This window comes from Buteo buteo, chromosome 5, assembly GCF_964188355.1.
Source record: "Buteo buteo chromosome 5, bButBut1.hap1.1, whole genome shotgun sequence".
Lineage (NCBI taxonomy): Eukaryota > Metazoa > Chordata > Aves > Accipitriformes > Accipitridae > Buteo > Buteo buteo.
This window is the reverse complement of record NC_134175.1, coordinates 29,076,605-29,100,401: the sequence shown is the minus strand read 5'-3', so window position 1 is coordinate 29,100,401 and position 23,797 is coordinate 29,076,605. Positions and strand designations below refer to the sequence as shown.

Below are 23,797 nucleotides of genomic sequence, written 5' to 3'. Positions count from 1 at the left end.
AAGTTACAAAAAATATTCTACTTGTGTTTTATTTTATAGCATGGATATTGCATGCCTTAGCAGCAGTGTAGTTTTGGATTCTGTGTGCCAAGAAACTGTTTTTTATCTATATATCTATATCTACAGCTGCATATAGCTTAGTGCCAAGATCAGACTGGAATTAGTGTTTGAATTTCTTGAAAAATACCTAGCTCTTTTGTTGGAAAATGAAAAGTTCACTTGATTTTTGTGGGCCTGAAATATTTCAGCCACGTGCTTGTGTGAAAATAGGCCACTTCCAGTTTGGGCTGGAATCCACGAATTAGATATAAATCTAACATTCCAGTCTGAAGAAGGTCAGGCAAAAATTTTCAGTAGAAGTGGGCCCATGCAATTTGAAGTTCTCTGTACCATTTTTTGGCATGTAAAAAGGATGTTTTCACTGGTTGGCTGGAGTATTTATGAGATCAATGTACCTTCATGACTTAGTTACTTCTGTAAGTATCTCAGAGTCCAGCACTGATAAGTCTGCTGAAGTATAGTAATAACATTCTTAATTTCCTTGCTCTTGCAAGACTTCAGTGGACCTGCATAAATGTATCTTAGATACATTATTTTAAACAGTTAAGGCCGTGGTACTGCAGACGCTATCTTAGTCTCTTTATTTAAAGAAATAAATGTACTTCCACCTCAAGAATTTTTACTTTAGGGCAAAACTTTAATGGAGGGGTGTAACACCGATAACTGCTACAATAAAACATAAAACATTTTTTCATGACACTTAAATGTGATTAGTTGCTTTCTCATGCCCATACTAGTATAGCTTTGATAGGCTCTGTGCCTTAAAGTTAAGAGGTAGTGACCTTTGCAAAACTGTGTACAGTGTTACAAACTTTACAGTTCTATGTGACTTCCATAAAAGTTAATATTTCATGAGTACCCAAAATGAGTTAGAAATTTGTGCATTTTATTTTTGAGTTCTGAGGACAAAGACAGTTGAAGCCAGTGGCATATTTCTGTTTGAACCACACATAGTTATTTATAGACATTATTGCTTAAAAAAAAAATAATTTATGTGATTAGAGCATTAGTTTTGTGTACAAAGAGCTAGTTTTGGTGGAACACAAGGTTTGAATTGCTATTTAAAAATAGATTTTTAATCAGACATTAACAAGGAATGTAATGGATACAAAATAATGTGATGACCTGTTATCTTAATGCTACCATTAACAGTAGATCAGTACTGATTACTGTTTTTGCCTTCCCATAAATTCAAGTAGTGTATGATTGATTAAGTGCAACAGTTCTCAACTGGAAGGTGTGATTGTCTTTTATTTCCTTGACTTTTTTTTTAACAACTGTTTGACTGTTTTGAACAACTGATGATGCAGTTTTTTAAATGCATATTGACATTCCCATTTTAGGGTTGATCAGTACATCATTTAAAGCAATAGGTAGTCCCAGTCATCCTGGTGGATAGGTTTCTGACATGCCCGAGCACCTGGCTGTATGGGTATTATATAGGACCAGTAAGGACACAAGTTTAAAAGGCAGAAAGCTTTTCCGTTTCCCTAAAGCATTCTTCACACTTGGTTTGGAGGTTTGTGCCTCTCTCCTCTGTGTCTTGTTCTGTTCTTTCCAGAATTCTTTGTTTAGTACCTTAATAAATAGTTGCTCTTGAGAGTGTCCAGAATTGTGATGGAAATGGGCATAAGGATGTCTTTATGGTGGAAGGAAAATAGCTGCTTTAGCTGCTTGAGAATTACAAGGCCATTCTGTAATGTAGCTTGAATTTTAGCTTTTCTTGCAACATTAAATTTTGGGACTTAGTTTTCTGCTCTGTGTTGTCCCTCTGTGAGCAGGAGAGAGGTACGGGAGACAGGGGGACGTTTTTAGGGCAGGTTAAATCTTGCATCAGCATCTTTGCAGTTTGAGTTCCTGCTTTAGGTAACGTTTGTGTTCAGTTAGCACCTGCAAGCACATTGTTGTTTGGCTTGCTTAATTAATTCTTCTTCTTTCCACAGCCGCAGAGCCTTGGCCTGAAAATGCTGCGTTGTATCAGCAACTGAAGGGTGGGTACACTGGTTTTTGCAATTAATAACTACTTTATTTTTAGAAAACACACTAAATATGCACTAAGATAATTAACTGCAAGGAAGCACAGAAACTGTTACAAGAGTCCTTTGTGTTGTTTGTCTGGTCAGAGGTTTTAGCTACGCTTGCATCTGCCAATATAAACCAGCTATTCATGGCCTATGAGGTCCTTGGTTTATTATTGACTCATTATATTGGCTGCTGTAGGCAGTGTAAAATGATGTGGTTGCAGGCACAGTTGGCAGATTTACTGCACCAATAGCTGAGGCAGCAGATTTTTGAAGTCTTGTGGTAAAGTGGGCTCTCAGTAAAAAGGAACTGTTAAAATGTATAGGCTAGGATGGTTCAGGCTCCCTTTAGCAGCTCTTCATATATCATCAGATCACATTATGGCCCCCATTTGGGGCTCAGCAGCCTGCTACAGTTGTCAGAAGACTGCAAAGTAATGAAGACTAATAGGTAGCAGCCCTAGTCTTCTAAGCATGGAATTTTTATTGCAGTGAACTTGTCATCTTTCTTTTGTGTGACAGACCTAGACACAGTGTGCAATATTAACTGCAAGCCGCTTTTATAGGTTTCTGAATGCTTTTACTTTTTAGCCAGAGGAGTTATGAAGATGTGGTTTTATTTAACTTTGATTAGAAGAAGAGTAATTGGCATAAAACTCAAGCGTTTGGTTTTTAGTTGTGAGCATTTTTTTATTGTACATCGGTGGTAATGTATGATAAATGCAGTTGCATTTGCAGGAGAAATATTCCTGGTATTCTTTTTTTTCTCTTTCTTTTTTTAATATTCATATCACAGGTTTTCTAGTCCAGCTGCATAATAATTATATATGTGCTCCTTGTTTTATGAATAAGAAATGCAACCCAGAATGGCTTACAGTTACAGGTCAGTAGCTAAATGGGCACTGTTTTTTGTAATTACATTTTTTGTGTTTTTTTTTCTTTCAACAGAGGAACAAATTTTGCTTTCTGATAATGCGTCTTCCCTTGCTGTTCAGGTAAAATGTCATCTTCTCTAAACTAAAGATGTTAATTCCATTTTATTTTTTGAATGATTATGTAGCTAAAGTAACTCTATTTAGCTAAATTAATAATTTAAGAATTATTTCTGTCAAAATCAATTACTTATTTCCTGCATCTGATGTGCTTTACACTGTCATTGAAGTGTCAGAGCCTAAAGGACATGAAGATTTTGAGAGTCCTATAGAGTGCTGCTGCTTGTAATCGTATTTATATTAGTTTATGTTTGTACAGTATCTGCTTGTCTGCCTACTCTGGGAATTGTGTGTGGTTCCCATCTTTTGTCACTTGGTATGCTAGTTTGTCTTGTAACATCTTGTATGATGCTTGCTGGTTATTTAATTCTCAAAGCTAATACTGCCCCAAACTCAAAGCATGTTTGCTGTGGGCTGTGGCCATCAAATCTCTATATGTCTCTGATAGGTTTTCTCAACTTCATCATGTATACAGAGTTGAGATGCAATGTGGTTTTTAGAAATAGTCCATATAATTGACAAACTTGCATCTCTGATTGACTTAAAAGCACCTCTGTGGCTGTGAAGTCTACATAAGCTCCATTAACCTGTTAGGTTCAGTAACCCCAAATCTCAAGGGGATGTTTTCCCCATTAGTAGAGAGGGCCTGGCTGTCAGAAGTGGTGACAAGCAGGATGTCTATAAGGTTCCTGTTCTTCAAAGCAACTTCGCTGCTGCTTTGCATAGTAGGGAGTTGCACTGTTCCCCTGCTTCTTGCTTTTTGTGTGTGGTCTAGCTCAGAGCAGCTACAGCAAGACTGCTGTCTTTGAGGGCTGTCCGAAAAGGTCACATCTCATTTAGCCAAAGTGGGACACTTGGAGACTAACTGATACTACTGGTGAAAAGGTTAGGATCACTTGATCATGATAACTACTTATAGGATCTCTTAACTTTTTTCCTTCCAGTCTGGCAATCTAGGAAATACCTCTAAGACTAAATTCTATCACAGCAAGAAGATACCTTTATCCTTTGCTGGACAGAGGAGTCATCTTTGATACACCAAATAAATGGGGCACTGTTTATTTGTTTGGGCAGTGTGTTTTGTATCATGCCTCACAGTAATGCAAATAAGTGTTTTTGTTGCTCAGTTGATTTTGGTGTTCCTTTTTACTCCAGCAACTGTATTTTTTGTGGTTCTTATGAATTTTCTTACCATCTAACAATACGTATAGGTGGGGCTTGTATTTAAAACACACACAAAAAATCCCAACAACATAACCCTAAAATTTCCTTTTCTAATGCATCATTTTGCTTTACTGTTTCCAGTCCATTGTTATCCTACACATGTCACTTAGATGATAAATTAACTATAATATATTAAAAATGCTTGTTTTTCTTCAATATTCTCTAGCTGGACAGCTGATAGTAGCCATGACTATAAATATGGCTGTGGTAGGTATCTGATCTTAAACTTTATAGAACAATTTTGTATTGAGGAATCATATCTATTTTGAAGAATCTGTGTAATGTGGTTGTGACTGTGAAAGAATAGCTATCCTTGGTGTCTTTGATCCATTTGGAAATGATGCTAGGATCTGTAGTTATGTATTACTAGCTTAGTGATCAGAAAGCTTTAACTATACTGGTGTGTTTCGCATAAGGAAATTGCGGAGTTCCTCTGTTTTAGAATTTACTTTTTATTCTGATGAGAGCCTGATTATCTTTTAACTGGATATCTTTTTGCTGGTGGGTTTTTTTTTGGGAGGAGGGAGGGTGGGTGGTTTCTTTTCCTGAGGAAGAAATGGGAATGGGGGATAAGAGGAGAAATAGGAGCTGGTACCTGGGGCTTTTTTCCCCACTATTGCCGTTCCTTTTCCCCCTGTTACTGATTTGGGGCATGTGAATATCACCAGAGCTGATACATAGCTTGTTCATGGCTTGTTGAATTTCCACATGGTGAAAACACATCAGAATTTTGAGTCCCTCTGATCAAAAGAGCATGTGGAGTCAGCCACCATCAAATCTTTAAGAAACATTGTTCACAACAAGACTCTAAATGTACTGCAACTGATCTGAAAGATCTTTCTCAAAATTTCCTTGCAGCACATCTTCATAATGCTGCTCTGGGATAGCTCTCAGAAGACATATATGTAGATAGCTACATATAAAATAAAGAATAAAATCCAATACCATAGTAAGTAATTAGTCAGAATAAAAGTTGACTTTTAAAATTGATGACCCTGTATTACAGATGGCATTTCATGTACCTCATGTCAACAGAGCAGATCAAGCAGCCAGCAGAGCAAGTTGCTCTCAGGTTAGGTGTAACTGACTGTTGCAGGCATTTAGTTTGAAAAACCAGAAGTGAATACACAACTATATTTCAATAACAAAACAACTTTACAACTTCAAGGAGGGAAAAATGGAGTTTTAAATGGATTCAAACTGAATTACTGTAGGAGAGTATATTTCAGTCTGAAGCAGAATGCCTGTCCAGGCCCTGTCTCCCTATTGATGCCCAGTACAGGCAAAGCCTTTTTGTGTAGTGCCTGTGTGGAAGTAGTGTGGCTGAGTAGAAGAGAGGGGGTTAATACAGCTGCACTGTGCCAGGCCTCTTGCCTCAAATGGCAGCAGCATGAGCGTCTCTCTGCACTGTTCCAACTTGTCCGGATGAGGAATGTGGATGTTGAGACTACCTCTGTTATTACAGGTTCTTCTGAAACCTTTATGCAGGTGGTCTCAGAGTCTTGCTTAAAAGGCTGTCTAAAATGTTCAGGATTGTGGGAATTTTCATAGCTATCCTGAGGTTATAGAGCCTGGAGCTCGTTATGTTAAGATCTGTATTAATTGCTTGTGCAGTTGATGTCCTTGTAAATGGTCTTAATATATTCCAGCAAAGTGCATTTAGAATTGTCTGTTCTTAGTCGTGAATGACAGAAGGATGTTTGAGCAATTTAAAATTGTGTTACACAGACCAACTGCTTATTTACTTCAACAAGTAATCAAATAAATGTGTAAATCACGCATGATTAATTGCCCTCGACAGATTTGTTGGGGTTTTGTGTGTGTGCGTGTGTATGAATTGTGGTTTGGTTTTTCTCTAGATAAAACCTTAGCAGAAATTTGAACTTGTTGCTGAGGCTTGAACAAAGGCTTAGTACTGAAATGAAAATCTGACAATCTCTTTTTTTAAAGAGAATAAAAGCTGGAATTCTTCATGATGAGAAACGCAGTATCAACATAATCAATCTAGCAGCATTGTGTTGTAGCTGAAAACATGCTTAAATCCCAAGCCATACAGGTACTGTTTGTGAGTGAAACATCTTTCATATAGTTCTAAGATGAAATTACCCCTGAATGAATAGCATCTTCATTTATCTTCAAAACCTCTGTGCTACCAGTGAATCTACTCTTTCCGCATTCTACAACAAGAATTACATTATACCATTAGAGCAGTGTTGTGCTGCAGTGTAAAATAGATTGTTTTGGAGAATGAATGTGGCTTTGCTATAAATTATGTTCACAGGTACAAAGGAATTTGTAATTTTGTTTAAAATAGTCACAAATATAATTAAGCTCTTAATTTATGTTAAACTACAAATGTGGCCATTACCATAACTGGATTAGGAATTTAATCTGTCACTCAAATAATGATACTGAACAGTTTTCATTTATAACCTTAGACACACTATTTCAGTTACAGGGTCTGCAGCTGTTTGATATGAAAACTGAATTATTCTGTAGATTTGTTCATGGTTTTTAATTTTAAAATGTGTTCCTGCAATAAAGTAGAGAATACCTCTTTAGTTGTCATCACATATTGTCCTTTGTATGCTCATGAAATAATGTAAAAATGAAAACAGAAAATGCCTTTCACTCTTACTTCACAACAGTATTGTGAGAGTGCTTTTAGAAGCACTGCTGAATAAGAGATGGCTTGGAATGGCTTGTTCTTTATTAAAAACTAATCATGAATATATCTTCTTCAAATGAAGCCTGGAGTGTGCCATCTGAAAATAGTATTCCTCATGTGGGGACGTAAGTTGTGAACTATTTGAGTCTTGGCATAAGTAATTTCATTCTTGCCTCTGATCTCAGAAACTGCAATCTGGATATGATTTACATTAAGTTGTAACTCATTTTTAATGAGTATATGTGTTTGCTCATATGTATTATTCTGAGAGGGGACTGGAGGGGAATAGGAGAGCATTTTGGTGGAGCTCTGACAGGGTGATTCGCTGCCTGGTGTGTGTTTCCAGCTGACAAACAGCCCTTCCTTAGCTGGGGAGGGTAAAGAAGGGAGAGCCAGAGTAAAAACAGCACCTAAAACAATTAACTGTAGGAATAACTACAGAACTCCTCCCTCCCTTCTCTTATTCCTTCCCATTGTATTTCATGCACAGTCATTTTCTGTCCTTGTCATCATAGGAAGACACAATGGCATCCCTTTCTTGCATTGTTTCGAGGGCGGCAGCAGCAGCAGAGATGAGAATGTCAGTCGTGTGAGAAGAGGAGGAAGGGGAGGGTGGAGTGAGTTGCCCTGTGGCTGGCTGTGGTTTCTGAGCTCTGGGCTTTTGAACTGTGCTAAAGCAGCACAAAGGTGATTGCTCTGATTATTTTTTTAGATAATTGAAATCCAATGTACTACCTATATTTTGAATTTGAAATTGGTCAGGCTATAAGAAAACAGAACAAACCTTAGGTTGATTGTGTCCTTTAAGCAATGCTGTTGTAAATGTACTCCGTAATTCTGGCAGGAGGTGTCACCTGCCATAATTGAAATGAATGATGGGCATAAGATTGTTGATTAATTTTGTAATAAGTGTCACCTCAAAGCTTCCTATCAGCCCTTTTCACATAGCTGCTGATACTTCGTTCTCTCGCAGCAAAAATATGAACTGGCTTGTTCCATGCTGATTTTGAAAACAGAGTGGCTCATGCTACTCTCTGGGAGAAGCAGGCAGTGCAATGCAAACCATAGCCCTGTGTGGATCAACGTGTGGTAGGGCATGAAAAGCATGGAGAGGCTTCTCCATGCTTTTTGTTCAATTTGTTGTCCTCACTCCCATGCTCTTTCTTCCCTAGTCTATAACAGTTAATATTGGGAGGGTAGGGAAGGACAGACATAATTCATCTGGTGGCACCTTTTTTCCTCCCTCTCTGCTGTCACTCCTTATGGATTTGCAGCAGCTCTCCACCTTCCTGTCCACAGCAAAGTCTCCCATTAAAAATAAGGTGCACAGAGGCAGTAGCAACTTTGTAGACTTGGTACTTTCAGTCTGGAAGAAGAAAGGTAGCATTGCTAAAAATATATTGTTCACATTTCTCACTTCCCTTCCCAGGTGCCAGCAGAGTAGGTGATGCTACAGGTAGAGAGGCTGGAAGACTGTGAGAGGGGAGACACTTAGCCTGCAGGGAAGAGAGACAGAGAGCATGCATGGGAGAGAAGCTGACAAATGCTATTAAGCCAAATCTTTATTTTTTTAATGCCTTTATCTGTTTCTCATATTAACTTAATCCAAAGAAAGGACACACTTTGTTCCAGAAATAACTTACAGAAAAGTGTTTGTAGCAGACATTATATTGAACGTAAGTTACTAAACTGGACAGTTTTCTGGGCGTCTGCTTCAGTCATTGACCAATGCCGATACTGCACAAGAAATGGTGCCCCTGTTTTTAAAATTACAGAAATGCAAAGAATCAATGGAACATATGGATAAAGGAGGCACTCCTGCTGACGCCAGGGGAATAAACTCAGTTCTTCCCAATCTGAGATTTCATTACCCTTGTTTTATGCTGCATTAACTAGTATGAGCCGTGAAATTACTCATTCCGTTTAAAAGCCTGAGCGTTTTGGTTTGATGTCCTTCAGTTGTAGTGAATTCTGTATATTTATGCTTGAATGAAGTTTCCTTTATTTGTGTAAAGTCTATTGAGCATCTCTTGATCTTCTGTAACATGAGCAAGGGGAAATAAGAATGTTAATCCCCCCTCTTTATGAATTGATCGAAACAGTTAACTCTTTGGATAGGTGTTAAGCATTAAAAAAAGTTTATCCTTTCCAGCAGGAATTCAGTTCTCGTTTCCATGCTTAGAGTTTGTTTGGAAGAGTTGTTTTCAAAGTATTAATAAACATATTCAGTGAACATATTTATGATTTCTTTGGACCGGAAAACTTTAGATGAACTAATGTGTACCAGTTTTACTACAGACATGAGAGCTATTTTTTTTTTGTGTTCTGAAGAACTGCAACGGCTGTAGTATTATTGTGTGAGAATCCTAGGTGCTGGAGGAGATCCAGTTTGTGGCCTACAATAGCCACCCTGTTCATTCTGTGCTAGTACATTTTTTTTGTCTAGAGGATAAAAGAGCGGGAAATTTAATGCTGTTCTTTGGAATTACAAGCATCTTTGCAAGGTGTGGCAGGCTGTGCTCAGTTAAGTGTCTTGTTTCTAGTTTAGCTGTTACTGTCTTGCTTACCATTTTAGAGAAATTTTCACAAGGGCTTGATTAACTAGCTTATGTGTCACTTGGAATTCAGTTGGCCCCTTTCAGTCCCTTTTTAAGTTGATCAGCCAAATTTATGATGTTAACAATAATCTCTGATGTACTAGATTAAGCCTGGGCCCTTGATCTTTCAGATTGCTCAGCTTTTGATGCTGTGTCTTTGAAAGGGTGTTGGTATCTTCATAAATCTCAGCAGAATTGTACTTGGGTGGTTTCAGCCTTCAATCTCTGGTCCTTTACTCCAAAAGCATTCAGAGGAGCTGAGCTCACTCCCAGTTGCTGATGGTTTCTCTCACAAGAAAAGCAAGGGTTTACTTGCTTGCTCAAATTATATATGTGAAGTACCCAAAGGGAAATGAGATGCTCTGAGCTGGCATAATCAGTGTTCCACTGCATCTTTTATTAGAGTTGGAAGCCATGGTGGTCTGATACCATCTGTAGACCAAATGTGCTGGTTCTTGACATTCTACATCAGTGTGGTCAAAAAGGAACAAATCCTCCCTTGATCACTGGACTAAAGCGTTAAATGAGCTAAAGACTCACAAAAATTGCTGCTTTGTCCTATATTGTCTCTGTAGGATTTCTTTGATCTGTGCCAATTTCAACTATTTTGGTAAGAGTTCATACCACTTACTGTCTAACATCAGTTATTGTCTAAAATCTAATTTATCTAGTTGAATGAAGAAAAAAAAATTGAGGTTTTCTGGTGGTGGATGTTTATAAAAATGCATTGGTCACGATCCTTGTCCATCCCTTTTTCTAAAAGAAACCATAATTTCCATAAATATGAAATACATTCACTGTGCTCGAAAAACAAAACACGCCTGTGTTGTTAATACTAATAATTTCCAAAGCCTGTCAGTTACATCAATGAAAGAATGTAAGTACTGTCATAGCAATGCAAATTGTAAGGCTTATTTCTTGGGCTGAGCCCTCATAGTTTGGTGTAGCACTGTCTCCTTTTATCAGCTGACATGTATTTTTTAGTCAGCTTGAAGGCTATGCAGTGGACCATTAGTTTAAGCTGAACCAAGAAGTGGGTACTGGTCTACTAAGGTAATAATTAGTTCAGCAGTATAGATCCAATAAGGATTAAACTGCTCTCATATTGTGGAGCTTTCCTTCATTTTCCTGCAGAACAATATTTAAGAAGCACTTAAAATTGAACAGGTCATGCTTTGGATACAAATTACAGCTCAACATATTGGTCTTTTAATTCCCTGGGCTTCTATCTTTTTAAAGATGTAATAGCAGTTTTTAGTTTTTTAAAATATTTTTTTATTTTTAGGTTTATTGTATGGCATTAAATGATTTTGTCTTCAACTCTCACTGTTCTGTTTTCTCTTGATTTTGTTTTCATTACTATTTCACTACTCATCTTAAAGCTGATCCTAAATATAGACAAAGACTGAAGTGGAATAGGTGTTGGCATGTGGATGCTGAAGGGGGTTGCTGGAGCAGGCCTTGTAAGGCTGCTGGCGAGGCAGCTCCAGTGGTCAGTGTTTCTGAACGTTGCAGGAGAACTGCTGGAGTGAACGCAGAACTGGATGGATTTGCCCAATTTTAATCTTGAATCATTCTTCAGTTTCTCGAGCTCAGTCCTGGTCTCCCATCTACGAAGTGTTCATCAGAACTGAAGATGACTATCCCAAGGAAGTTTTCTCAGGTTTTTGGTTTGGTGTGTACTTTAGGGTCTTTTAAAAAAATAAAAAAAAATAAAAATTTTTAACCTCACTGAGGGTAGACTGACTTATATCTAAGCTTACTAGAATCTGCACTTTATTATGCAGAGTAGCAAACATTTTTATTTACTTAATATTTGTTCCCACATTGGAGCTCAATTCTAGTTCAGCCTCCTCTCTTATCTTTTCTTTATGAAGTGCAAAAAAGGCACATGGACCCAGGATGTTTGCATTTCCAAGATGCCAAAATGGCAACGTATTCTAAATCCCCTTTGCACTAGGCCAGAGACTGAGGTAGAATTTCCCTGCCAAATGTAATAAAGGTCAATATTTCTTGGTCTGGGGATGTTTATTGAGGAGAAGGAGAGAGAGTAAGGTCAGATTCAGATCTTTGATGGAAACTTGGCTGAACCCTTTACACTGAAAAGATTTTATTTATAGTTCAGCCTCTATGCTGAGGACTGTTTTTCACAGTCACAAACAGTGTTTTTCATAGAAACCTTGTACAATGTAGGAGCCAATGTATGATACGATGTACAGTAGGCAAGAATTTGCCGAAGCAAGTCATGTAACCCAAGTGTTCTGTGCCAGTGTGTCTCATTTTTGACACACTGATATGAAAAAGTAAAAACAGTTCTCTGATTCACCTCCTTTTGCTTAAATATGTCTCTGCGCTTGCAAGTGCTTCCCCCCACCCCAAGTTAGAGTTAGGCTGAGGAAATCAAAAGATGTAGAAACCCAGGTTTCTGGTGGATTTTGCAGAGTCTCCACAGTTCTGAGGCAGGCTCTTCTCAGCTGTAATCAATGTCTTGTGTAACAGCTTGTGACCATAGTTCCTTGCTTTAAATTGGGATTTGGATTTGAGTTAGGTCATCTAAACCTGCAAGAGCCAAATGTTGTAATAGACTGTGCAGTTCTTGTATTTGGTTGGAAAAGGACCAAAGCTTTTTTTCCCTGGATTGGGTTAGGGTTTGGGAATAGAGGACTTGGAAGAGTGCAGGAGAGAGGAGAGGGGCTGTTTGGGTTATTTTTGTTTGCCTGACGGATACTACAGAAGCCACAAAGCTAGGAACAGGGCTAATGCCAGTGTTAGTTCATGCCTTACAGTCTCATCTAGTGCAGAGGTGAGCAATCTCAAGGTTAAGGTTTAGGTTACCTTGATGTCTGTGATGGGGGTCTGAGTGTCTAAAGCTGTGAGAGTGCAGTTTACTGCCAGATCCTGTGATCTGAAGAGCTTGGAGGAGGCTTATGTAGAAAGTGCCGTGTTACAGCAGCATTTTTCTTCATGGTGGTAGCCTTCTTGGTGTAGGCTTTTTTCACCTCAAGCCACTGTGGATAAATAGGTATGATTTTGGAATCTGGAATTGTGACCTGTCTAATTGCAAAGACAAAATGAGTGATAGGACTTAACTGCGTTGTGAGAGACTCTAGAGGGTAAGAGGTTCCTTATTTGCCACGTTCTGTTCAAATTGCTAGTATTTTTCTTGATATTTTGGTATGTCAGCAGAAGCGCACTAAGGATTTTGTGGTGATGGCAGGTGCTGACAAAAATTGGTATCCTACTGAGAATGCTTTGAATCTAAGGTTACAGATAGAAAGAAACAGTAAATGGATCACTTAGGGTCCCCATGATTCACATAAATTAAAGATAATAAATACTTCCTACCAAAGCAGGCTTGTGCTCTTATAGTCTCATAGAGCAAAACTTCTGGCAGCTATTGTAAATATAATGTGGGAAGGTGCTATATGTGTTTGCCATGTTAAACAACATGAACTTGGTTAGCCAGCTTTAGCCAGAAGTAGTAAGTACTATGACTTTCAGGAGGGGCAAAATGTCACTTGATTTTGTACAGCCACAGCACTAATTACATCTGTCAGATATTGCTTCTTTGCTTGTCTTGAAAAAACAGTAAAAATAGGTGACACTTCATAAGAAGAATTCTAGTCAATGACTGGATGATAAGCAGTTGTCTAAGGAAATCCCCTTGTTTTTCTTTTATGCAAGGAGCTATACTTCATAAGCATGTGCTAGCAACTAGCAAAAACATAGTCAAATGTATTGAGAAGAATGCATTTGTTTGTCAGTGGTGTATTAACGCTTTTAAAATGCGACTCTTTGTTTCCAGGCCTTTTTGCAAATGTGCAATCTGCCAATCCGGGTGGTTTGCAGGGCAAATGCCGAGTACATGTCCCCATCTGGTAAGTGTGGTCTTCATTTAAATTACTATGTTATACCTCCATTTTGATACCATGGCAACTATGCCTTGTCTTGCTGATAACAGTCAGTCAGTGCTACTGTGTGTGGGTTTCCTTCCCCCCTCCTCTCCAGTGCAGTTTCTCCTCTGCAAACAATTAAAAGAGTCAAATGCAAAGTAATGTTGGCACAATGTGTAACTGTGCCTGTGAATGCAGTACCTATATAAAGTGTTCAGACAGTTCAAATGCCTGGTGGAAACCTTCTCTCAAATGCCTGAGAGTGGTTGTGTCCTGAAGCAGAAAGACGTATGTTTCCACAAGTGGCTTTATTCTGCATCCAGGGAATATTCCAGTGAATGCTGTTATATTTTCCCATTGCTGGGATGAGACAACACTGGAGAAAGATTATCTTTTGTTACCCAGTCTGGAAGATGGTTGCCAGGATATTGTTACAGGAGAAGACCGAAGGGTGCATTGTCACTGTTAAGGGTGACAGGCGATTTTACATCTTCCTCTGATCCATGAGACTGTCTGGAAAAAAATCCAAACCCACCAACAATAAATGAAGTGTTAGAAGGGTACAGACCCTGCCTTTTGCTGGAGATGGCTGGTTGCCTAAAAACATCCAGAGGCCAGCTTCAGAAGGTAGCCTAAAAGTTAAGAGTTGCTGAATGCAGGGCACAAAAGTCTGGCAATCCTTGCACTCCTGTCCCAGATTTTTGTTGTATGAGCAGGTACTTATTTACCGATTACCTGGCTCTGGCTGATGACTGCCGCATGGAAGAGCCTGTCAGTATATGTCTGCCAGCTGTATGGGTGCTGTTGCTGCTACTGATATTTTGGTCAAAGCAGTGGAAAAAAAACCAAGTTGCTTGGCAGCAGTGAAAAAAACCGGCAAAATATGGAGGTATATAAATTGTTCGTTAGTAAATAAAGGTAGCTTTGAAATGCTGAATCCAAGCACAGAGGAGCATCTTGCATGTGCAGGTGTAGGACTGGTGGTAGTTGCATGCTCTCACTTATCTGTCACTCGCACCCCATGTCTGCACTTGCTGGCATCTGATATTGTAATTTGGGTCTGAACACTTCTTCCTTCTGCTGAAAACAAGGAGCACAAGAGGGAAAATTATACTGCTTCAATTTTAAATGTAAGTAGAAATACATGTATTCTTTTTGCCCTTACTCCTGGAGTCCTTATTACTTTTATTCACTTGCCCCATTTTCTTTCTTTTTTTTGGTTCTTTAATGACAATTCAGACAAGGTTTTCATTTCTTCCCTTCTCTCCCTCCCCACCACCCTCTGTCTCACAGCAGCAGCAGACAAAGATCTGCATCTCATCATTTTGGGGAGAAGGTTATTTATCTCACAGTCGCAATGACAAAACACATTTTGAGGGAGTCAAAAGTATGATATCAAAGGATTGTCTTGGTGTGTGAAGTACAGTCTGACTGAAACCACTGAATTTGCAGCACAGAGGTCTGCATTTCCTTTCACAACATGCAGTGTGTGGATGCAGATGAAGCCTTTGTTGGTGTGATGCACTTCATTTATTACCCTTAGGCTAATCGAGCCAGTGAGGAGTGAATCTCATGATAAAAACCATGACTGAATCTGCTGTTAGCATGAACAGTGTTTGAGCTAGGCCAAACAGTAGGGTTTTTGTGTTTCAGTGAAAAGAGTGAATGTATTGCTAATAACATATTTGGAGTCAGGCAGGTACTGATCTTGCTCTTTGGGCTGTCTATTGAGAGCAGAGTTTGCCCACAGCAAGAGGCGGGAAGGTAAAAGGGTGCCGTGCCCCACTGCACTGGGCAGGCTCATTTACAGCCTTTGGGCTTGAGGACGTTTTCAGTAATACAAAGCATCCAGCATTTATCTCCATTTTATGCATTGTTTCAATCATGTAAATAATCCTAAAAGTTTTAGTCTTAAATATAAGGTTGATGTTTGTCAGTTGCACTTGGATGAAAATTTGTAGGACAAGCAACCCGGTTGGGGTCGTTTGGAGCAGGAGCCCTCAGCTTCACACGTTGACAGCGTGTGACACGTTGGGAAAAGGGGCTACAGTAACTTCTGTCATGCATCATGGCTTGCCGTGTGTACCAGGGCTTCCTCTTGTGTCTCTGCCTGCCTTAAAGCTTTGGCTCAGTTCTGCACGTAAGAAAAGTTACCAAGCAGAGCAGGTGGTGTGTACAGACTCGGGAGCCCTTCGCACTCCCACACATTACACCAGTGACACAGCCATTTCCCAGTCTTTTGAGGACTGGCAGTTTTTAGCCCTGCCCCATGCTGGACCCTCAGGGCTCAGCTTCATAGACTGAATGTTGAGCCTTACTAGTATTAAGCTTTAACCCCACCTTGCTTCTGTGATGATGAAGCCCCTTCCCCCTCCCAGCCCCCCAGATCGTGAAGCTGTGGGTCTCATACCGAGAACCTCTTCCTGGCCCTGGGACCAGGGGGCTCGAAAATGCCAGCTCACAACTAGAGAGTGAAGACTGGGGCAGCCAACAGGAGCTGGGTGGCCCAGTCGTTGGAAATCTGAAGGACTGGAGGAGGGAGAGTCAAGACCCTGCCTTGCTGAGTGTGCGTTTGCACTTCCCCTGCTTGCTTTCCTGGGCACAGTGCCACATCTCCCATCATCCTTTCAGCAGCCCTTTCCCCACCAGTGGGTTAGAAAGGAGGGTGGGAATGCGTTGTGTCGTAAAACTTGCCAAGGGCTCTGTCTGCTTTCCTGGGATTTCCCAGCTGCACTTCAGAGAAACATTGAATTAAGTCTTTCCAGCAAAGCAAAATCCATTATTAAAATACAAGTTGATAGATCTCACTCTCTAACTTTGAAATACACAATTGCAAGTATTGCATGTAGAAGAGGTTCAAGAGGAGGAAGATCACGAGGAAGATGTCTGTTAGTACAAACCTTCACTAGGTGAGCTATGTATGTTAGAGCTTTACCTATGCTCATTTGAAAAAAACCACTGATGTTCAGGTGTACCTGCAATATTTAATTGCTTTGAAAATTGTAGATGATGTTCTACAGGCATAAAAAGCTCTTACTAAAATACATTTCTCATTTTACAGGCAAAGTACCCTTTATTCACGTGGGAAATCAAGTAGTATCTGAACTTGGGCCCATAGTCCAGTTTGTAAAAGCCAAGGTAATAGTACATTGTTTGCATCAATTAGTGAATAGCATGTTAATCCTGCTTAGCATTGTGCTAATTTGGTGTACTCTTCTGGAATGTTACTTAATTTGTTAAAACAGCGTAGGAAGCTGGTGCCATTTTAAAAGAAAGATATCCTAGAATAGGAGTTTGCTGAGATGGAAATGTTTTTCTTTGTCATTTACTCAAATTCTGGAAGTAAATTCTACGCAGGATAGCTGCATACCAGTGCCAGTGTCTGAGACTGTTTTTCTACGTGTGCTGTCTCTGGGTCTCAGAACTCTTAAACCCAGAACTGACTGGTTTAAATCCTGAAGTGTCAGATACTGTTCAAATTTGCCTTTGCTTCTCCATGCCCCCAACCCTCCTCTATATTTAAAAAAATATTGTCTTCTCACTGAGCAGTTGATAAAGCTGTATCACAGATGTAAATTTGTGTTTATTTCTTGCCACAGAGATACACTAACCAGAAGGCTGTGTGCTCAAACTGTGTTCATCTATAACTGATAATAGTCTACATTTGTTGTGGATTAGCTATGTTATGTTATGATGATTTCTTTTTAATTCTAAAGGACACTTTATGTAGAAATTGCATATGTAATTTGTTACCGAACTATGCAAGAGATCAGGATCTGAGCCAAAGCTCATTGACTTCAGAGGTCCTTGGGTCAGGCATTGCTGAATATTCCAATATCCTTTCTTACATGTGTGTCTTTTTTTTTTTTTTACTTTTCCCCCATTAGGGCCATTCTCTCAGTGATGGGTTGGATGAAGTCCAAAAAGCCGAGATGAAAGCTTATATGGAATTAGTCAATAATATGCTCTTGACAGCAGAGGTACAGCAAACCATAGTAACTCCACACACTTACATAAGTGACTATAGGCAAGAAAGCTTTAGGATTTTTCCCCATATTGGAAATACTGTTTGTTCTTAGATTAGGTCATCAACTTTTGAGGCGAAAGGAGGCAGGAGTAAATTCTTTGTACGCTATGGATTGCTTGCTGAAATGTTCCTGTAGATGCGAGCCACGCGTATGATTCCCCTCACCTAACTGAAGTATGTCACGTAGCTGTAGAAGTAACTGACTGGAAAATGCCAGTGGTTCTGGGGATCCTACCCTAGCCCACAGCTGGCCAGGCACCCTGCTATCACCTTCTACAGTGTGTGTGCTCACGTGCCTGGTGGGAGGCTGGGATCCCCTGTGGTTCACGTCCGTGGCCAGTTAACGTGACGCAGTCCCGGTGTGGGAGCAGTGCTGGAAATGCTGGTGAGCTGCAGGTGGCTGAGGAGCTGAGGGCTGGTAACCTGTGTACTGAGTTGTGTGCAGCGTGGGCAACAGGAGTGGGCCTTTGGTCTCAGCTTGGTCCTGGTGCTGGCGAAGTAAGGACTAGCAACTGGGCTTTGCCTTCCAGTTTTAATTTCTTTTCTACATTCAGAGGTCTAACAGGAGGAATGAAATGGAAACTTAATCTAATATAGAAGAGAAAATTCTACTAGTGAGAAATGATTGTCTCTGTATTCTCCTTTATTAGGAAGTTTTAGTAAGTGTTCTTTCTGTTCCTAGCTCTATCTCCAATGGTGTGATGATGTTACAGTAGAGGAGGTGAGTGGTTCTGCAGCATTTATCTTAATTAAAATTTAATGAGAAAACACTTTTGCTCACAGTTGCAAGTCCCTACTCATAAATGAAACATTGAGGTTTATACCATTAATGATACAGTCTTTTCACTTTAATTTCACTTGCATATACATTTTAGGGAAGTTGTGTCATTACTGGAGGTAGCCGACTGCAGGATAGATATGGGTTTTGTATATGTTTCTGAAGTAATAGTTTTAAATGGTTATGCTGCAAACTATAAATTCTGCACAAATAATTACAGCATATCACAGAAATCCCTTTCTCTTTTACAGCTCCCTTTCTGATAGAAATATTTGAATATTAGCTATTTTGTGCATACAGATACCTGTATTTTCTTATATGATAACACAGTACCTTTCTGTTTCTAAACAAAGATTACTCACCCGAGGTATGGCTCCCCTTACCCATGGCCTCTTAACCGCATTTTGTCCTATCAGAAGCAATGGGAGGTAAGGCGAAAGATGAAAGCCATTGGATGGGCTGGAAAGACGCTTGAACAGGTCAGTATGAAAAGTGAAGCTTATTTCTTTACCCTGTTTTATTTTTTCTTTTTTTTTTTTTTTAAAAGGCCTTGGAGATTAACACTTTTTTGGAACAGATGTAGTAAAAAATATATTCCGTACTTAAAATATTATCTGGAGTCAGGTATTTGCCTTCAGCAGCAATAAATCTTAAATTATGTGCAACCTGATGGGGTGGGAGGAAGGATGTTTTACCATGAGTGTACATCTCTGGTGATGTTAGTTTAGGCCGTAGTCCTGAAAATAGGTTGTAAGTCACAGCCCCCACTTCTTGTATGGCGTTAATAGGCAAGCTTTGCAAGGCTTCCTTTGTCAGAGGTCTGAAAAAAAAAAAAAAAAAAAGGAGTCAGTTTTGAGGTACAAGTTAGTACCTTTCATTAAGCTAAGTTATAAACGTTATGGGAAGCACTTAATCAGAATTGCCTTACATCAAATGTTAGATTAACTAACACTTAGCTACCTGTCTACTGTGTAGGTTTGACTGACTTTAACAGCTTTTCATGTTCCAACTATGTTCCTCGTTCCCACTGTCAGTGCAAATAGAGTAAGGAGGCTATTTTTTGCAATGTTGGTATTTCCTGACAATATGAATCTTTTATCTCTTGTGTGCTTTGATAGGTGCTTGAAGATGTAGATCAGTGTTGTCAGGCTCTCTCCCAGAGATTAGGAACACAACCATATTTCTTCAATAAGCAGTAAGTTACACTTTACTGAAATATTATATCCAGGAATGTGAGATATAGATATGTATCCACATATATTTATATATGGAAAACTCTTGTTTTATTTTAATGCTACATGATTAGTTGTAGAAATAGAAATGTGTGACTGGAATATAAACATGAAATTTCAGAAATAAGTAATTAAAGGGTTTAAAAGGAAAGTTTCTGTAAATTTCCATTGGTTGTTTTTTCTATTTGTGATTTAGTTTTATTCCTGCTTGTTTTCTCTACAGAGTCTACCACAACTTACATAAGCACCTTACATGTACACCTTTATACAGTTAGTTTCTTATTAAAAATGATACATTTAAAGCTTTACTTGTATTTCTTGGGTAACATTCTCTATGAGGTAGAAGGGAGTGAATGTATGTTTTGCTGTCCTGACCAGGACAGCTTGTCTTGCCCTTCTTAACACCAGGGGCAGTTCTGAATGAACAGAAGTAGCATGAGGGTGCCTGTGAGTTTTAAGAACTGGGGGAGAAGCTAGCCTTGTATCAACAAAGGATCAGTTGTAAAGTGAGAACTAGGATTCACATTTGTAGGGGAGAAAAAAGGAACAATCTGGTCTTCATGGGATGTCCTCTGTTTTCACCAGTTTCTTCCAATTGCAAAATGCTTTTTTCTTTTTTTTCCCTATAATAATTCAATATTTTTGAAATGTTATGGATTTGAATAACATCACATTAGCTCCCTTGTATCTCCTGTGCATAGATCAGACTAGAAATGCTCAGGTCTGGACTTGAGTTAGCTACATTTGGAGAGGGAGACATCTTCAAAAGGCAGCATGTGATCTTGGTTACTTTCCTGCGTGTGTCTTTGCCAAGTTGAGACTAGGCAAGTAGTGTAAATTGAGTGGATACAGAAATATGCTTTATAGAAGACAAGTTTGAATTGCATCTTCTCAAATTGTTCTTAAACATAGTATCTCCTAAATTTTCTTTCTATATTTGTAAAGAATTGCAGCTTGGGGATTTTGCTTTTGTTGTTTGTTAACCAGGCTTTCTTTGTACAGTTTCAACCTTTAAAGTTTTTAGCTCTGAAATATTACTGTGAAAGTATGTGTTCTTAGTCCAGTATTTTTCAGTCTGTGACTTCTGGGAGCCTGTAGGAGGTAAATAAGAAAAGCAGCCTGTTGCTGACAGATTTAAGTTTGTTATACGAGGGTCCACATCTCCACTGGAGAGTTCTTAGTGATCCACAAATAAAGGCAAAAAAAAAATCTGTTAGAAAACCCTCATGCTTGAACATGAGTAAAGGACTATTAAGTTATTAATGTATTTGAAAAAAAAAATTATTTGCACATGGGCTACTTACATACAAAGGTCCAAGATGACAATTCAGAAGGCTTGTACCTAAAATAAGGTAGGACTGAAAACATTCAATAGACCACTGTTTCCCAAAGTACCCATTTTCTTCTGTGTAGTCCCCTTTAGTCCCCTTTCAAAAAGATGTTTCCAGCTGCTGTCATCCTGGAGCTCCTTTTCTTATTGGTTGAATAGTTTCTGACTATTGAAAAGCACAAAAAAGGGAATAGGGGTTTTATGTTCCCCCCCTTATTTTTTTTTTTCTTTGTGAGATAATAGCTGGCGTTTTTTTGTATACATCTGTAGAGGAAAAAGAAAACCCCCTAAAAGACCTGATAAGCATTTGCCCTTGTTACAGAACTAAAAGGTGGAGCATGGTTTGATATTGGATCAGTAACTCCGCCTGATCTAAGAAGTGTTATTTCCACATTTCCAAGCTACCAAAGGCAAAGAAAGATGCCATACTGAGAACTAGCAGTATGCTTATATACTCTTTAAACAGTTCTCATGCATTTGGTAAGTTCAGTGTTGCCTGATGTCTTCCCAGTTCTTAGACTGCATGGCTATCTAAAAGTTATTCACAACAGCAGGGTTTTTCTTGATCAGGATTTGCCTTCTAAAATACCTGTTCTTTTTTTCTGTTTTTACAGACCAACTGAATTAGATGCTCTGGTATTTGGACATCTGTTCACAATCCTTACTACTCAACTAACCACTGATGAACTATCTGAAAAAGTGAAAAACTACAGTAATCTCACAGCCTTTTGTCGGCGAATAGAGCAGCAGTACTTTGAAGGTCATGATAAAGACAGCTCTACAACTGTTGCAGCCCGATCTGCTAAGAGGTCCTTACTGAGATGAGCGTGTTGTTTGGTGGTTGGGGTGGATTGCATTTCAGTTTTGGGTTTTGTTGTTCAGTGAATTGATTTTGAGGATGGAGACATGTATTAGCTTTTTGAAGCTGCCAAATCATTCTGGAGCAAGAAAAAACTCTAAATGCAGTTTTTGTGTTGTAGAATATACTGTGCACATTTAACCTGAAACAACTGCATGGGCACTTCCATTTTAATAACCCGTACACCACTTACTCTAAAGTGACCTTGGAAAAATATTGTATCTGTATAAAAAAAAATAAAATACTTTAAAAAGTTTCTCTCTGATCTTTTAAAATGCTTTTCTTACTAAGCTTTATGTCTATGTAATTAATGTCTACATAGTTAACAAGTGGGATCCTGTTGGCAGGATAACTGGAAGACAGTTGTATGGTAAACTAGTTAGAATTATTAAGCTGAGAATGAAAAGACTCATTAGAGTTCTTAGGTTTGCCTGCCCCAGCCAAAATTCATTCAGAAATTGGGTGACAAAAATGTCTTGGAGCTCTGCAGCACGCAAGTGATATGATTTTATTCAGTCAGTTCTTATCTTGTGTCAAAGTAGCTCTTGGCTGTCATTACTACTTGTGTGTGTCCTGCCTTTGCTTTTATTTCTTGTTCACCTTTGGTTTTTGGATTTACATTTTTTTTTCTTTCTATGATTCCCCAGTTTTAATACTCATTCCTGCTGCAGGGGACCACTCTTGTGAGCTTGACTGGAAAATGGAGCTGAATTCTTACTGCCTGCTTTTTGATACACAAGTCTACTGTAGTCAAATCCACATAAGTTTCAATGTATAAGGGGGTCTTGGCCTTTTATCAAATCACTCTTTGCCAGGAGAGGAAAATTGCTCTTGTCCTGCATTTCAGTCTTAAACTTTCACACATGTATGTTGGTTACCTTTTCAAACTAAACCCCATCAATTCTTGACTGCTTAGTGACAATTTCCGCTACCAAAGCGGTCAGTAGCTAAGAACCCAAATACTTCTTTTGAACTTGCTTTTCTGCATTAACGCAACTTCTGGAAAAACTGGAGAAGAACTTGTTGTGGTTTTTTTTTCTTAGTTTGGAGAGAATACTATGATACACAGTACTTTGAGAGAAAAAACACTCTCCAGTAGTCTCTAAAGCTAGCAGTGCCACGGTGATGGGGAAATCCTGTGTGAAAAGAGCAATTAAACTTGCCTTTTACCTCCTGCTATTTACAGAGCACCATTCATGAGTAAAGATTTTAACCTAGCTTCTGTGGTTTTGGCAGTTCTGCCACCAGTAGACTGAACTACAGGAGTAATTTACTTAACAGATTTCCAAACCCACCTATGCACAGGCTTTAACTTATGTGCAGTCTGAAAATGTGCAAGTGGGCATGTATTCCTCCTCTTTCAAGGCTACAGTGGCTGTTAGCCACCTTGTAACCAAATTTCAGCAATTGCTTTGAAACAGCATTAAATTAAACCATGTTTTTATATTTTGGCAAGGTTTCCTTGAGGTAGAGCAAGCACTGGTAGTACACCACTTTGGATGCTGAATAGCTAGTTATTGCAAGTTTTGTGTGGTTAAAATATAGCATAAGTTCAGAGGATAAAAAACCCCAAACCACTGAGGTAGCCATATGCATTAAGCCACTTTGAATGTCTGATCTAGAAAATATACTCAAATGCTGTGGAAGTGGTTTGGCAAAAGATACTGATCTGTTACAAAGTTTGTGTAAATCCACCTGAGCTACTCAGACTGCACTTAAGGATACAGAGAGAGGCAAATTACACAGAGTTTTCAATATTGGAAGTGAGAGGACAAGCAGAGACTGAGCTCTGGAAGCTAAACTAAAGAGTTTCTGAAAGTTTAACTTTGATAACTTAATTAGTAAAACGAAATTTAAAATGGGAAAAACCATTCCTTACTTCCTTGACTGAAGAGCATACTTTCTATATGGCATGTTTGCCACAGGGCAGGTTTGTAGTTCAGGCTGCACCTCATTCTAGGCAATATATAAACTTAAAACTACAAGGAAAATCTTGGCTTTGCTACCAGTGTTGAAAATAGCTATTAAAGTCCTAGGCAAAGGACATACTTTGTACTTCATAAATACAAGAAACCATTATAATTTTTTAAAATGACATTTCTAGCATGGCTAGAGC

The 23,797-nt window shown here is 38.9% G+C and overlaps 1 protein-coding gene across 1 annotated transcript in view; it reads left to right on the top strand.

Moving 5' to 3' along the window:
• MTX2 (metaxin 2) overlaps positions 1-21,937 on the top strand; it is a 33,936-nt gene extending 11,999 nt beyond the window's left edge. The window contains 9 exon segments of the mRNA XM_075028381.1: positions 2,004-2,051; positions 3,030-3,076; positions 13,368-13,440; positions 16,517-16,593; positions 17,343-17,435; positions 18,165-18,203; positions 18,614-18,739; positions 19,379-19,455; positions 21,437-21,937. Coding sequence (XP_074884482.1) covers positions 2,004-2,051; positions 3,030-3,076; positions 13,368-13,440; positions 16,517-16,593; positions 17,343-17,435; positions 18,165-18,203; positions 18,614-18,739; positions 19,379-19,455; positions 21,437-21,647 — 791 coding nt within the window. The 3' untranslated portion in view covers positions 21,648-21,937.
• Positions 21,938-23,797: the final 1,860 nt, after the last annotated feature.